The following is a 17749-nucleotide window of genomic DNA, read 5'->3' as shown; positions in this document are numbered from 1 at the left end:
TATCTATAAATTTCTGAACTTTATTATGTATAAATAATGTACTCTAATGAGTGAGTTTCAGTTGCTGGCAGCACAGCACATCAATGTCCTTGACAATCAAATTTCTTTGTGTTATGCCATATCATTAGTGATCAGTCTTTAATCCCTTAAGTAGCTCTGTTGTATGTGGTGTGTGAATATGCCTAACATTAATGATGAAGGACTTTTGTATAAAGATTTTATCCTTACTACACCATTGAACATTTTATTCTTACTTGCAAAATCAAAACAATTTCTGACTGTTCCTATTCGCTGATAGCAGGACATAGTTGCAGCAATATGCCTTTTCTGTCATGAACCTGTAAAAAAAACTATAATGTGTGATTTTTTGGATAGTTAACTTTTCAATCTTGAACATGATTAGTTGATATCAATAGATATCTTGATAAGAGTTATCATTGACAGAATTCTGACTTAAATTGCTCATAGTACTAAATATAGTCTGATCAAAATAAATTTGTTTTATCAGTACAAGTTTAACTACCGTATAAAAAATGAATTATTGATATGTTGCTTATTAATAATCATAGTTCATCATATTAAATCATGTTATGCATTAATAAGTACAGAAGAAATTACATTTAACACAGTACTAGATAATAGCCAGTAAGGCAAAAGTTGAATTTTTAAAACATATCACAGAATAGCAATCAATTATAATTCATTAAAAAAAAGAGATGTGTAGTTATTGTTGATGTAAATTTAAAAAGAGAAACTATATGGAAATTAAAAAAATTAATCTTTTCTTGTAGGTTTCTTTTCATAAAAATTAAACATTAATAAATAATAATATTAATAAATGTTAGCTTAACTTTTACCTGAACTTTTTACATTAGTTATGACTTAAGCAACGTGTTATGAACAGTTATCTATATTAAATGTTGACACATTGATGTATTAATGAAGAGTATATTGTTGCAACATCTGCGATTTTAATATTATAAATGAATCAACATTGTTATAACTGCTGTTAATGATTTGTAATAGTCTTAGATTTCAGTTTGTTACAAAAGTTTATATTAACATGAATTTGCATACATACTTTTTTTTAATTCAGGAATTTTTAATGATTTAACATTTTATAAATTGTTTAAATCTTATTATGCAGGTTTATCATTTAAGTAATTTTTAAAATTCTTTTATCTTATGAGTTTTAATTGATATTCTTTGAAATTAAGAAGTGGTTCTTAAGTGATTTGCAAAATTATAACACTTTTTCATTTCAGTTAATTAGTTTTGTTAAGATGTTATCCACATTGTGAATTATTAAATAGCTATTGGTTATGCATAAATGTTTAGAATTACGTGACAAGGAAAAGTTAATTATTAAAAATGTTTCTATATTAGAATGTTAACCACTACTGCCAATTTATCATATCAGGTAAATGTTTTTAATAATGTGGTGTGTGTGTGTGTGTGTGTATATATAATATATATATATATATATATAATATATATAAACTTCTTTGTCGTAATTATTTAACAGAGTTTCTTGTTTTGATAAAAATTTGTAGTTTTTTCTTCATACTGTTAAATTTAGTTGATTTTTCTAATTATTCTATTAGCTGTAAGTTTTTTGTAGTCTATTCATTTACTGTAGATTATTAATCATCAATATAAAATTGTTCAGGTCAGGTGTTTACTGCCTTTTCACTTCAATACATTAAATTCTTTTCTGGTGTGTTCCTACTTAATTATAATTTACAATTCAGTTCCAAAACATTTAATGAAGTGACTTATTCCAGGAAACAATATTGCACGTTCCCTGAGGTTGATAAGCCTAAGAAAGTATAGTAGCAGCTTGATGATCCAGATCTGAATGGATGCAATTGGTCTGGATTACTGAATATCCAGATTAGATAAAAATTATCCTTAATATCCCAGTTTTTTATTTGGAGTGGCAGTATTCAAATTTTTAACTCATTAGTATCATTTGAAACCTTAACTTATATATACTGTGGACAGTCATGCTTAATTACATTATAGATTTCAAGCAGTAATCATTCACTTTAATACTTCACATGATCAATTTTTAATAGTTCACAATTTTTTTTTTACAACATTGTACTATATATTTTTTAAAAGACTTTAGCAAAAAGAAACATGTTTAAAATCAATTGACGTTACTGTTGTTTGTGTTGTGTATAGTCATTGTTTACTATGTTTATATTATTAAGGAAATATTATTATTTATAAGTAATGATTTGTTTTTTAGTGTATTTTGTTAGTATATTATTAAGTAGGGAATATTGATTTTTTGATTAAAATGGAGGAGACAATAATGAAACCAATTCATGACGTGCTATAAAATTTTTATTTTGATAAAAAATAAACGAATAATATGAATGTAAAAATCTGCCATAAAAATCTGTACAATGTAATAATATTTTATTATGGCTTAGAAGGTGAAATGTATAATGATACTATACTATTAATCCTAATCTAATTATTCAAGGTGACAGACTATCAGTCACTGTGATAGCTTACTTTTAATTTGTTGTGATAATACTTAAATTATACCACATTCAAAAAGTAAATAAGTTTTTATAATGGTTTAATTATTGTGTGTGTGTGTGTGTGCGTGCACGCATATATATATATATATATATATATATATATATATATATATATATGTGTGTGTGTGTGTGTGTAAATAAATATATAATATAATTATATTATTATTTAATAATTGTATAATAATAGTTAAAAAGATATAAATTAAGTTAAAATAGGACCCACCTGGTTGGTCTAGTGGTGAATGCGTCTTCCAAAATCAGCTGATTTGGAAGTTGAGAGTTCCAGCATTCAAGTCCTAGTAAAGTCAGTTATTTTTACACGGATTTGACTATTAGATTGTAGATACTGGTATTCTTTGGTGGTTGGGTTTCAATTAACCACACATCTCAGGAATGGTCGAACTGAGACTGTACAAGACTACACTTCATTTACACTCATACATATCATCATCATTCATCCTCTCAAGTATTATCAGAACAGTAATTACCGGAGGCTAAACAGTAAAAAAGATAAAATATGAAAAAGTGTTAAATACATATTGATTTCTTTTATCTGCTTTTTCATCAGAATTTAAAATATTAAGTGATTATATCTAAAAAGGTAATTTTAAATTTGATTTTGTGAATTCATTAAAAAAAAAACCATTAATAATCATGAAATGTCAGCTAACTAGTTTTTTAAATACTTTAGCTATTTGAAATAGATAAATATGTTGTCTTAACAGTTATCCATATGTTAATTTTCTTTTCCTGTCATATAACTTTACCCAGTCAGTTTACATGCAAATGATGAAAATACATTTTCTTTTAGAATTCTGGAAATAAATAAAAATAATAAACAAATTAAACTGCAGTTGCATTATTAAATTACATTTTAATAACAAAAAAAGTAATAATAATAAAAATGCAAATTATAGAATTCTACTAATCCTTGTAACAAGATTGCCTGTCATACACTCTGGAACAGGAAGGTATTATTAGTAAATCAGTGTTGGTTGAATTTGCAAATATTATTAAATTTCCTTACAAAGTTAATTACAACTTAAAATATAACAAAAATAATAAATAAATAAATTACAGTAAATCCATATATATATTTGTGTAAAGACAAAAAATATATTATAAGTGAGTATATGTTTGTATGCATGTACTGTATTCACTTGATTCTAAGATGCACCCCCATTTTAAAAATCATTCAAAATAAAAAAAATCTGTAATTAAAGAAAAAAAGCTGACAACATAGTTGTAGGACTTTCCCGCCACGTGGCATTTTTCTGTTGTGTGGCTTACATACACATACAACTTAATTAAAAATATTTATCATTTTATTTAAATGTAATATTTTTTATTTATTTAATTCATGATTCTAACTAAAGCGCGCTTGCATACCGTATTTGATTTGCACGGGTGTGGCGGTACTAGCAGCCACTTTAAATACTTTTTTACTCTTAAATATTATTAAATTCTACCACTCACCTGTGACGTTATAACATAGGTGGTGCTGGAGGCTAAACAGAAAAAGAAAGAAAGATGACTACAGCAGCTGTACGTCAGTGTTATATTAGCACTCCTTATGGTGAGAGGGAGTACTAATGATACACTTTACCCACTTAGCCACTAGTTCATTTGTTGAGCATTTTTTGGGGGGATACAATTTTGCAAAACTTTTTTTGGAAGTATTATTATTTTTTAATTGTTAACAAATGTGTCTTAGAAAAATAAAAACTCTTATTTAAGTTTATAATTTAATGGCATCAATGTATAGAAGTAATCTGACCTAGTGTGATCAAAATCAGTCTAGTAGTTCTGGAAATATAAGGTGATTTAGAGGCCAACACTGAAAACTGGCCACACACACACACACAAAGATCCAGCACATTTCCATCCAGTTTTTTGATTTTTTGGATTGCTTAGGTGTCAAAATGTAAAGATCCTGTAAAGATCGTATATGCCCAAATTGCATCGATTACTATACTTTCCCTTCTATTGCTATAGTGCTAGATGGGAAAGTAAAAATATAAACCACATAATTTTATAACTATATATTTCAAATTAAGTTTATTACAATAGAAATTACTTACGTATATTATTATTTATCTATCTATTTAACTATCTGTATCCGAGTAGTCACTTTCGTATTCAGTTTTATTATTGCTCTGTAATTCTGAATCAACACAATTTTTATTTGCATCTTCATCTTCCAATAATACATCATCCTCTGACCCATTTAAGGAATTTGTAATACAATATTTGTTAAATGAATGTTGAACTAACTTTTCTGGGATTTGTTTCCATGCCGATGTCACCCACTTTGCCATTGTTGATGAACAGCTTTTTTAATTTTCCTTGATGGTATTAGTGGGAGGTCTTCAATCATTAACCTTGATTCATATTGTTTTCTTAAATAATCTTTAAAGGGCTTATTAACCGTAATGTCGAATGGGTGTAACTGACTTCTCATCCCTCCAGGTAAATCGCCAAATATTGGGTAGTTTATATTGAAATCCAGGACGTCTATTCCATACCACATCCAACTAATCTTTCATAAGATCTGCTGTCATTCAGTATTGCTTTTGTGTTCTAACAACAATATCAGTGGGAAATAATTCATTTTTTGGAATTGTTTTTGTAATACAAAATACGGTGGTAACTCTTTACCATCAGCTGTAACACAGCGTTAACATAATTCATTGTTTTTCATAGCCAGTTGTAATGAATTTAATTTCTTTTTTCCTTTCTCATTGACTGTATAATTGCGAGGCATATCGAAAAAAATAGGCATCTTATTAACATTTCCAATCTGATTAAGTTGATAATTGTTATTCTCTTTAAGTTGAATTACGTGTGTTTGAAAATTTAACTTCTGTTCAAAATCTACTTGAAGCTTTTGAGAAATTGATGTATAATATCACAATGAAAGTCCTCTGCAACACATTAACCTCTCACACCAGCCTTGACTTCCCCTAAATGCCACACCGATGAACTTGGGTGATTTTCAAAGATTCTAATCACATCAACTGGCTTTCCTGGTATTCCTTTTATATATTTTTCTTTTACAAAATCAATTGCAGCATTGTCAATTTGGGGAAACCTTCCTCATTTAGGTCCAGTAAAGCATTTGGTCAATGCTTTGCATAAAAATATTGGTCAACCTCTTTTCTCCAATGTCATATATTGACTTCATTAATATCAAAATGACGGCTGGCAGCTCTATTGCCATTATTTTCTACAAATACAGTAACCTTCCGTTTTAATGCAGCATCGTAATGCAACCTTTTGTTGCCATATTAACAGTTAAATTAATGGAAAACTAAACTTCACTCTATAATGAACAGTGCTAGACTAAGAGAGTAGAAAGTAACAATAACACATTTACAAGGAAAGACCATAACACAATATATCAATAAATATTGGCATTATTGATTTATTAGCCAAGCATTGATAATATTGGGATTCAACTTAAATTTTTTAAAAATTTGGTTCAGTTTGTCATTTAAATTATTATGGTTTAAAATAAGCTGCTTTCACTGTAGAAATTAGTGCCAGTTGTATGAACTTTGTGGAATGAACTTCTTTGCATGTTACCATAATTATTTTTGCTGTGCAGAACTCTTGCTCTTATTCAAATTGTAATATTCGTAAATTCAGTTTCTTTAAAGATGTGATTTACAACTTACTTTTTAACACAGCTAAAATATTTAGATGTAATAATTATAAACTATTAATATCTTTCCAGTGACAGTTTTTAGCTCTCAAAATTAAAAAAAAAATTTAATTAATATAAAAAAAACGAACAAAATCATTTATAAATTTTTGTTTCGAAGTATCATAATAATAGTGAAAACATTTATTATATTTTTTATATAAAAAAAAAAAAAAAAAACATTAAGATGGTAACTTATTTATCGGTGAAATTAAAAAAGTTCCAACAAAAATTATGAACTTAAATAATTTTTGTAAAAATAAAAATATATTGATACTGTTTAAATATGCCATTAGATACTAAATTTACTGAAAGTAAATTAACTAAAAGAAATTCCTTGTCAACATCAGTATCATATTTATAAAATAATTTACCAATATTTTCTTGCTGAACTTTAATGTGAACACATTGTAACAGGAATATTGGCTGCGTATTAAAAATTTTCCTGAAAATAAACAGAGATGTCTTGCTGTACAGTAATTTAGAATTCTTGCAATCATGTAATTCCAGATTGCAAACAATACTTTTTTTTAATGTTAGCGAACCAACTGCTGTCAATCCGTAGGTGTAAGTAATTCATTATTTTCTTCTTGTTTTGTTCTATCAGCACATGAACATTGTCGCTTCCACATGCATACACTGTCCATTTAATAAGAATTTATAACTAATACACTTTATCTGTGGATATTGGTGTAAAATGTAGAAAAAACAGGTAACAATAGCCAAATTTTTGTTCTGGCTATAGCAATTATTTGACCCTAATATTATTTCTTCATTTTCTGAATTGGAAATATTTTGTTCAGTCATTTTAGAATGGAAGAAGCTAATTCCATTTTTACCATATCCTGCTTTACTTTCATCCCACATCAGACAGAATGAAGTCGATCATTGGAATCATAGATTTTGAAATTAAACATCTCAACTTCCTGCAGTAGAAAATTTTGATGTTTGTTAACAGTGTGGTGTTGGTAAACATTTTTGTAAATCAGCTGTCAACACTTTTACTATTTGGCTGTTCTTTGCATCTTGAATATGTTTACTTTTTTGTTCATACAGTTTCTGTGATTCTTTAAGGTGCAATTCATGATTACTTTGAATAAATTTTTTACCACCCTTTAATTTTGCTAGATATGAATCACAGGTATCTGTGCTGCTTAAATGACAAGTTGAATATTTTGTTGAATATATCTTTATAAAGCGACTTTTTTGCTACTTTTTCTTTACCTATTTTATTTTCAGCATAGACCTTTTGCTACAATGAATACAAATTTTCTAAATTTAAATTGAGACTTAAAAACTGTTTTTTTCTTTTAGAAGTGTGAATAGTAGCTCATATATTTTGGGATAACATTTACATGCAGAATAATATTTTGAATTATTTCTTCAGGTGTTTTCATGACAGGTGTATGCCATCCTCTTTTATCTATTTCTACAATCCCTCCAAGTTCTTGTTTTTTTAATTGCATTAACTACGATTGTATTAGTTAGTGTGTTTAAAAACATCACACACCCATTCCCTTATTTTTATATAATTTATGTTTAAACTAATAAAAATAATTTTCTCTTGGTTTTGTACCATCTGTACCTCTACATCTTTCTTTTGGTCTACTTCAGTACAGGATGCAATGAACTGTCATTTTTAATTGTGACCCTTTCTTGAATCCCAGTAAGTCTTAAAAATTGCATTCCATTGTAATTCAGTAATTTTTTGGTAACACTTAATTTTACACATACATGGAGGCTTAATGTCTTAATAAGGTATTTTAGTAGAAATAATATGATGGTAGGATGATAAGCAAAGTAAATTAGAAAAAGCAAATTTCAAACCTTAAGCTGCTCTACTGTAAAATTGTAAAAATGGAAATGGTGTTATTTACCTCTGGGCTACAGAAATGTTCTAAGAGGTATATAATATCTGTACTTGGTGTTGTTTACCATAATAAAATTTGTACTTGTAGTCATCTTAAAGACACTATCCCATCTATTATTTACAACTGGAGATAGTGGTGTATACCTATGGAAAGAGCCATACCACTGGAATGAAAAAATACTGTGTGATTCACTCATAAACCAATTTTTGACAAAAATGGAGATAGTGTTCTTTACCTCCTGGTTACAGACATGTGTATTGACAAATTCTTGGATTAATGCAATGCTATGATTTTTTATTAAAAAATCACATGCAGTAAATGAAAAATATTTGTTATTGTCTTCATTCAGTATAGCTTCTACCTGATTCTATAGATTGTGTACATCTCTCATTCAATGAATTGAATGCCTGAGAAAACTCTTCCTTTGAAACGAGATTCAGTTTGCTTTGTCTTCTGAATTGTTAAAACAACATCCTTGAATGTTCCTTTAATTGCAATATTTATTTTTGGAGAAAAAATAAGTTGGCCTATGTTAAACTTGGCAAGGTAAGCAATGTTATAACATCTGAAGAATCCTTATCATTAGAAACTGGGAAACAACAAATAAAGAATGAGCTTCTTGTCATGCAGAAGAAACCAAGATCTATTTTCCTCAAACCTTGATGAATTTGAGCAGTCAATCACATTATCACATTTTTATAAAATGTATCATTTACAGTCCAAGTTGTACAAATTCCTGATTAATCCAACAAAAAGTTTTTTTTTTTTTTACATCAAAAAATTAAATAAACTTTATTTCCACTTGTGATTTGTACTCTCTCATTTTCTGTGCTTAGTTTCTTTGGACTTAACCAAAGACATATTCACTTCTGAAATATGACCTTGATTGTTGGAATTCCTTCAAGAGATCAGAGTGAGTTTCAAAATATAGAAATGGGCTATCTGAAACTTTTTGGCATTTGTCAGTATGAGTAATATAAACCAATAATTATTAAATTAAAAATTCTGACTCTCTATGTGAGTTTACATTTATAAATGTGCTACCTTTCAAAAACAAATTAATTTATTTCTGAAATATAACATCCACTCCTATTGAACTAGACAAGAGATTTTATATAATTTTTAAAAAATCTTTCCACCAAATTTATTCAAAATGAAATTAAAAGATTTTATTTTACAATATGTCTGTCAAATATGTAAATAATACTTATAAAAAATTAAAACCCTAAATTTTTTTCATTTTTGTTTAATATGTATTCGAACAGTTTCTAATAATGCATCTTTGTTGTTATTTTTTAGGTTTTATTTAATTTATTTAGTATCTTCACGTATTTGGTTTACTGTTATTTCATATTATTTTTTTTAAAATTAACCTGAAGTTTTTATATGTTATTATCTTTTTATGAAAATTAATTATCTGTGGTTTTGCTTAATCTGTCTGAGCAAAGATCTGTCTTAATCTGATACTGAGAAATTTTTTCATTTCTGAAGAAAATATCTATCCTACCTTAATGTGAACTTGTAGTGTACAGTAGCCACCATGTAACGGCTAGCTTGGATGATCAGCCCACAGGTCACTGCCAAACTGTTATTTTCTGAGACACTGGCACATCGTGATTAGTCATCTCAGTAGCATAAATGTGATGCAACATAAGTTGGGTAGAAATCATCGCCACTCCAAGCTTGCTATAACTTGGTGGTGACTATACATCATTGTTAATAACAGTTTAAATAGAATATTTATGTATAATTTATTCAGGATATTGCAGTTGTTATTGATGTAGAATTCTATTAATGTATTAGTAATGGTGTAAGTCTGCTACATGATCTAAGCAGCTTTATTTAGTTAAAATCAGTAGGCTTCAGTGTTGCTCACATGATTAGGTATATGATTAGAAACAACACACCAGACAGCGGCTGCAAGACAGAATCAAGGAATCAATAAAGTTAAAATATAACTGGTATGGCTTGCCTTCACTTTTTTAGCTTTCATACCATAATGCAAGTGCATCACTGCATTAGAGCACATTAAAAATTAAGCTTTTAAGTGGAGTACATGTTACATTATTCAGAATGCAATTTCTTGAAAGTTGCAATGAATATGTAACATCAAGGCAACTTAAAAAATATGTTTTTTATGGATAGATAATTACACTATTTAATTAACTGTTTAACTTGTCATTAATGGAAATGTAATTTACTTTATATTTATGTAATATAAATGTATAGTATTTATATTTTACTGTTTCTGTTTCAGAGTAAAAAAACTAATTACAGTGTTTCTAAAAAAAAAAGGAAAAGTAGAGGAAATTAACAAGATGAATTATACTGGATGAAAATCGGTTTAAATAAGTTTAATTATAAACAAAATAAAGAAAGCAAAATGAAAAACGATATACGTATGTGGCTGTATTTATCGAGTTTTATTGACTTATTTGGTGCCAGTTGCATCGTACCTATTTTGGGTGCACATTTGAGGACTTTAGGATTTTCTCATTCTTTAATTGGTGCTATAAGTTCAGCTTATGCTGGAACTCAGCTACTTTCTGGACCTATTGTTGGTAGTTGGAGTGATAGTTACGGACGTAAAACAGTTTTATACTTTACATTATTCGTATGCGCCTTATCGTATTGTTTATTAGGTGTTGCTACGTCAATTATGATGGTATTATTTATAAGAGTTATTTTAGGTTTAATGAAACATACCCAGACAATATGTAAAACACTAGTCGCCGATGTCATTCCTTTAGATAAACAACCAGAAATTCACGGAACATTAAATGCTGTTGCTGCTTGCGGATTTATGTTTGGCCCTGTTATCGGTGGTCATATTTCAGAATTTGATAACGGATTTCTATTGATTTGTTTTATGACCGGTTCATTGTTCTTATTAAACAGTGTAATTGTATTTTTTGCATTCCCAGATTCTATTCTAGAAAATAAATCTGATAAAATCCAGAATAGTCCTTCACTAACATCTAGCATTTTTTTTGTAATACATGACTTATTAGATGTAAACTGGAGTAGTTTTTGGGATATATTTTTACTGAAATTTATTGCAGGTATTAGTATTTCTGTATTTTTTTCAAATTATTATGTGTTTATTGAAGATACTTTTAACATTTCGCCTAAATACATAGGTTATACAATCTCATTTCAAGGTTTAGTTTCAGCTGCATCTGGAATGCAGATTGAATTATTTAATAAATTGTATCCAAAATATTTATCAAATTCATTAGACTTTTCAAAACTCAATCATTTATTTATTATTTTATCTTTATCATTTATATCAATGTATTTGTCATTTAATATTTATGTGTTTGTATTATGTTTACTGCCATTTAGTGTTAGTAACTCTTTTATTAGAACTATTAGCACAGAATTATTGTTAAAAAGAAGTAGTACTCAGCATAGAGGTTCTCTAATGGGCACATCAAATAGCATTTCTTCATTGGCCAGAATGTTAGCACCTTTATTAACTGGTCTTATTCAAGATTTTTCTACTTCTTCTAGTATTATGATTTTGGGATTTATTCTTTCGCTTTCAGGCAGTTTTATTTCAGCTGCCTTAAAAATCAGTTATAAAAGGAAAGAAAAGGCTACTTAAAATAAGTAATTGTTGAAAAAAAGAATTGGATTGGATTTTGTTAAATTAGATAATTCATGTACATAATTATTTTAATGTGAGCTGCATTGAAAATTTTTGAATTAAAATTTTGTAAATAAATTACTATGATGCCTTTTTTGAAGTAAAATTATGTTTTTCATCTTTAAAACATACTGAAATTTAAATTCTGGGTCAGAACTCTACTACTACTACTACTACAACTGCTAAATTGTGAAATTTTATATTTAATTACTTTCATATTTTCTTCAATATTCCCATAAATGACCCAGTACATAATTCTCTGAGAACTCCTACCATAAATTGTGTTATTTTTAAGTTAACATTTTTGTATCAACATTTTTTCATCAGTTATGAATTTTTTTGCAGTTGTTTTTTCATCATATTTATAATTTTCAATTTTTTTACAATTAAATTATATATTTTTTTTTTATATGACTAATTGACAACTTAACCATTAAGCTTCTTTAATGTTTTAATCGTCTATAAAGTTCTAGTTAATAATAATTCCTTATAAAATTCCTGAGGTATAGTATTTATAAGAATAGTAGAAAATCTTGTAAAATTTACATTCAGTTTTTAACATGCTTATGGGTTCGTAAATCAATTACTTTGCTTTTACAATATTTAGTTAAACATATAAAGTTTCTCATGTTTGTACAGCTGACTTGTTTACACTATATTTAATGTTATTAAATTTTTTTTATATTTTTATTACCATTTTTTTGTAATGAGTATAACATATAAACAATTCATGTTTTTTACATTTTAAAATAAAATGTGTGATAAGTCACATTTTATGGATATTTTATAATGAGAACACTTAAATCAAAAATGTATCTCTTGATAATTAAATTAATATATATCTAAAAATTCTGGGAAATTTACACAAAATTTACAATATAAATCAACAATAATTTTTTAAAAACAAAACAAAACTTTAAAGAATACTATATATTTATTTACCCATAGAATCTATTTATTTATATAACACATTGTTCCATTATTATTTTTTTTTGTAAATGTCAACAAACTCTAGTTAAATGTAAACCAGTTATTTAAAGCGACATAATGTCAAAGATCATGACTACGTACAGTGTGGTAAACTATCTGTTTCTGTGTGCTTGAACATAGCATAGCATGTCACTGAAATTATTCAACATTTGTATAACAGTAATTAAAATATGAATAAAGATTATTATTATTATTTATCGCATGCAGTGATTTTAGTGCAGTACCTGCAACAGTGCAGATATATTATTTTTTTCTGGTGCCCTTCTTGTGAACTTTCATGGTTCAGCTTAATAATCACTCTCAATCTACATAAAAGATTTTTTTTTTTTTTTTTAATAAAAAGTGTACTTTTGATTGAACACAGTGTGGCATATTGTTGCATATTTAGTTTTAATCATATTCCATTTTTGAGATGTGATTTATGCAGTGTTTGGCTGCTTGTTATAGGCATTGATGGGAGCATAGAAAATCATTCCACTTATGTTTTTTGCAATATTATATAAAAGTAATTTATTTCTATTACTAGTAGTATTGTAGAGTCTAGTATTTTAAAAGTGTTGTATGCAATTTGGATTATTTTATAGAATTTAATTCATTTTTTTATAAAAAAAGGAATTTTACTTTAATATTTGATATTCAGAACTATTTTTCTTGATGTTTATTCATCTATTCTTTTTGCTTTTCTTATATTGTGAACTTTGTAAAGTTTAACTGGTTATTTTACCACAATAATCATTGGTAATTTTTAACTATTATTTGTTATATGTAAGATGAGTAAGAGGGATGTTTTGGGATGTATATTACATCATTAATGATCCCATTTTAACTTCTTTTGCTAATTGATATTATTATAATAAATAACCTAAATTGTTTATGAAAGTCCCTTTGTTACATGTAGGAACTGAGATTATATTGACTATGTGAATCCATACAAAAATATTAATTGTAAATCAGTAATTGAACATTTTATAGATGTTAAGTGAGGACTCTTTTTATTTACATGTCTATTTGTACAAACTGTATCATTTACTGTGACCAGTTAAAATTAATTACTTGAAAGCTATAATCCTTTAATCACGTGTTGGTTGATTATCTTTGACCTTTTTTGTAATGATACTATGATATACATTATCATATATTTATATTTTTGGTTTTGTATTTTTCATTAATATTTTTATTCTTCAAATTTCAATAACTAAATCTGGATTACAGAAATTTCTTTAAAAAATTTCTTTAAAATTTCTTTTAAAAAATTTAGCATAATTTGTATTGTTAAGTGCTGTAGGTTACAATAGAGTTCTTAAGATTAGTATATGTTAAATTAACAAACTGATTTTTTTGGGTGAAATTAATACAAGATCTTACATATACACTACTTTTTATGGGGATTCTTTTTATAATTTATAAATAAATAACACAGTTTTTTATTGTGTATATGATACTAGTACATTGCTCTCTTATGAGCATTTCCTGTTTCTTAGAATTCACATTCCCATTTTCCATTTTAAATCTAACAAAATGTAATTATTATTTCTATAATCATTATGTATAAATAATTAATATTTATATTTACTACTTTATTTGATTGCTAAAGTAAAAATTTACAAAAGTTATTTTTTAATTTATTGAATAAATCTTTTCTTTTATATTTTTTTATATTATCTGATTTATTAAGAAGCATTTCTTTATAATTTTCATATTATTAATTTCATAAAACGTAAAATTATTCTTAATTTAGAAATTATAAATTTTTATATAAACCCAAGCCTCAAATTTTAATACAAGCTGTTGGTTATTTTGATTTTTTTATTGGTTTATCAAACCTAGTTGTTTGTGTTCTTAATGTGTTAATTGTCTTTAATGGTCATTAGCCACTTAAAACTGCCTTCTTGTAAATTTTGTGTAATTACTAAAGACCAATGCAATTTGAAGTTGGATATATCCAAACATTTTATTTTTGTTTTCTTAAAAAGTATTTGATTGGGACTGGGAAAGCTTGGTAGAATGCAGCACTTGTTATCTAATGCTCATGCATATATTTTTTGTTAGATAATAGAGTTACTAGCATCAATTGTTATCCAGCAGCTATTGTGTATATTAGTCTAACAGGTACTATTTGTAGTTTTATTCTATATATGAAATTGTATTGATCAACCTTATTGTATCAAATTCTATCAAATGCTTATTGATATCCAAAGTGAAACAACTGTTAAGATGAACCAGGCTTCTGGAAACAAATTATAGTAGTTATGCTAATTAAAGATTGGTGTTCAAAATAGCCAAACTTCAGTTTATAGTATCCAGCATACTGCAAGGCTGTCAGCTAAGCCTAAGTCCAAATGTCATTAACAATGTCTGCAGATGATAATGGAAAATTGTCAGTTGGCTGTTCAAAAAACTGTTAATAACATTAGGATTAGGGATGATTCCTTATATTCAGCTATAATAGAAGATTTGGTCATGCACAGAATGGATGCAAAAACACATATTTCTTTGAAAACACCTATTTAACTAACAAAGTCATTAATGAAAATTAGAATATAAATAAACAAGAATTTAAAAAAAATATATCTATGTTGATCATGATATAAGTTTTTGTAAAAATGATTGTTCTTTACTCAGTTGCTGATGTTCTGAAAGTGGACAAATTTATGTCTTTTTTTCTAAGTAAAATATCCTTCAATTCTGTCAATTATACCAAAAGTAAATCTTAAATGATAAAATTAATGGTGTTTAGGAGTAAAACTGCAGTATTTATATCATAACCATAAGGAAAGAAACAAGGTTATTAGGAGTTTTTAAACAATGTTTAAGAATCTCTTATACTTTTGAGTGGTAGTCATTTAATTACAGAGACTTCCCATAATACTGACTGTTTGTTTATCTCAGTACATTATTAAAAACTTATTTTAAGTTTTAATGTTACATAATACATTTGCCAGTGGTATAAATTGCACATAAGAAATGAAAAACAGGACTTTTTGATAAATCGTGAAATAATTAGGTATTATTTTGAAATTCTGTGTACAAAAGATCTTTATTGCTATCATCTTCTTTAATTTCAGATTCTTCAGTAGTGCAGTCTCATCTTTTTTTTTAAACATCACATCATCAGCCTTGTTCACCACAAGAGATGCAAATAAACAACAAAAGTAAATATTCTGACAAATCTTGAACAAAAGTTTTCTTTCGGTCAAGTTTCCACAACTAATACTACATACCTGCATTTACTTATACACCATTAAATGACATCTACAAAGCTTTCAGATGTGTAATATTATAACTGAATTTATTATAAAACATAGAAGCTTGGAGACATTATGTTATTTTATGTGGCATCACTGTTAAAATAATACTATGGCTCTTGTATGCCAAGTGTTAACATGTACTAGGTTTATTCAGATACCCTTATATTTATATGATTATCTGTTATTGCTATATTTTTGTAAACTCTGTACAAAAGTGATATAGTTCATTTTCCTGAAGTCTTTTAACTGGGATTGACTTGTGTGACATTTTAAAGTCATTTTAAAAAGCAGTAAATGTTATTTTCATAAAAAAAAGTTGATGAACGAAATAGATAAAAAGTATATTTTTTATTAAATATTATTATTCATGGGATGGATTACTAGAAAACTGTTAGAGGGAGGAATGTACACACATAAATATTTAATTTGAAAAAATAGAATACATTTCTTCCAGTCACAGTTAAGGTTAACTTGCTAGATTTGTTTTATTAGAAAGAATAACATTTTTGTTATATAATAAACAAAGTATTGTTTTTATATATTTGTTCATGAAATAATTACAGGTTGGTGCCTGAATGACAGTTACCTATTTTCTTTTATGGATGTGGGAAGATTGCCAAGCCTGAGTGGGATTTGAACCCAAAACAAAATGGTGAATGAATGGTATTATTTGCATCATTTTTTTTTAACACTACAATGAGAAAAACTATTGTTAGTATATAGACATACGGTGTAGATTTTTAGTAATGATATATTTTTTGTTAATTGTGAGGTAATCCAACAGTCCAACATGTTTTCATAACTGATGGGTTGTAAGGAGAGTCCAGAGACCACATTGATGATATTGATTTGTTTACTTAACATCAAAATATAACTTTTAAAAAAGATTGGTTATAATGTAACCAGTTTTCTTTGAAAATGAAAGTCATTATCATTGGAAATTATTACCTTCCAGTTTGTTATGTAATAACATGAAGAGGAAATAATTAATTTCAAGATAAAGCTATTTAAAGACTCAGTGTGTCAAACAATTTCTAAATTAATTTGACATTGAGTTTATTACATGACAATGAACAATTTCAAAAAGAAATTAATATTACCAATTAAAATTGTTTGTTAATGAAAGGGACTTAGAGTAACTGAGTAGGCAATGGGATTTTTCTTTTTATTCTTCTACATAGGAATTCCTACTACTGTAAGAGTAGGGTGTAGTACGTTTGGTGGCAATTGTGGCCATAACTGTCATTGTTTGATCAAAGGCCTTAAATCAGTTGCTATCGTCTTTCGGGAGTTTGTGCTGTTGAATTTCTTGCAATTACACTCACTTTTTGTTAAAGGGAATGCTGTTTTTTTTTTCAAGAAAAGCACATCCTTCCATTTACATGAAACATAAGTGTTGTTTGGGTCAAGAAATAAATCTAGAACTTGGCTCACAAGATACGTTTAGGTGTAATTGTCGTACATGTGGTTGGACAAAATAATTCCGAACGGTTACGCAATTAATTGGCCCTAGATTGTTGTATTCAACTAAAGCGTTATTTATTTATACTTCTACGTATGAGTACACAAGCGTTAAGTTTTACCAGAAAGAAATTGAACTGAAAAACGATACAGTCGTCCACTGGAATAATTACATTCGTAACTGCAACCTTCTGTAATCAGACATAATTTATACGTTCAAGTATGTGAATCTTTAAAAAGCCGCCGAAAATTTAACCGTGGGCGTGTTGTAC

The 17749-nt window shown here is 27.2% G+C and overlaps 1 protein-coding gene across 1 annotated transcript; it reads left to right on the top strand.

Moving 5' to 3' along the window:
- Positions 1-976: 976 nt before the first annotated feature.
- LOC142330519 (major facilitator superfamily domain-containing protein 9-like) lies at positions 977-12961 on the top strand. Its single transcript, XM_075375848.1, has 2 exons — positions 977-1420; positions 10387-12961. Exon 2 carries the CDS (start codon positions 10462-10464, stop codon positions 11734-11736), a length of 1275 nt encoding a protein of 424 aa, XP_075231963.1. The 5' UTR covers positions 977-1420; positions 10387-10461; the 3' UTR covers positions 11737-12961.
- Positions 12962-17749: the final 4788 nt, after the last annotated feature.

The sequence above is a fragment of the Lycorma delicatula genome, chromosome 9, assembly GCF_047948215.1.
Source record: "Lycorma delicatula isolate Av1 chromosome 9, ASM4794821v1, whole genome shotgun sequence".
In the NCBI taxonomy this organism is placed as follows: domain Eukaryota; kingdom Metazoa; phylum Arthropoda; class Insecta; order Hemiptera; family Fulgoridae; genus Lycorma; species Lycorma delicatula.
Note: the sequence above shows the minus strand (reverse complement) of the source record. Positions and strands in the feature narration are given on the sequence as shown.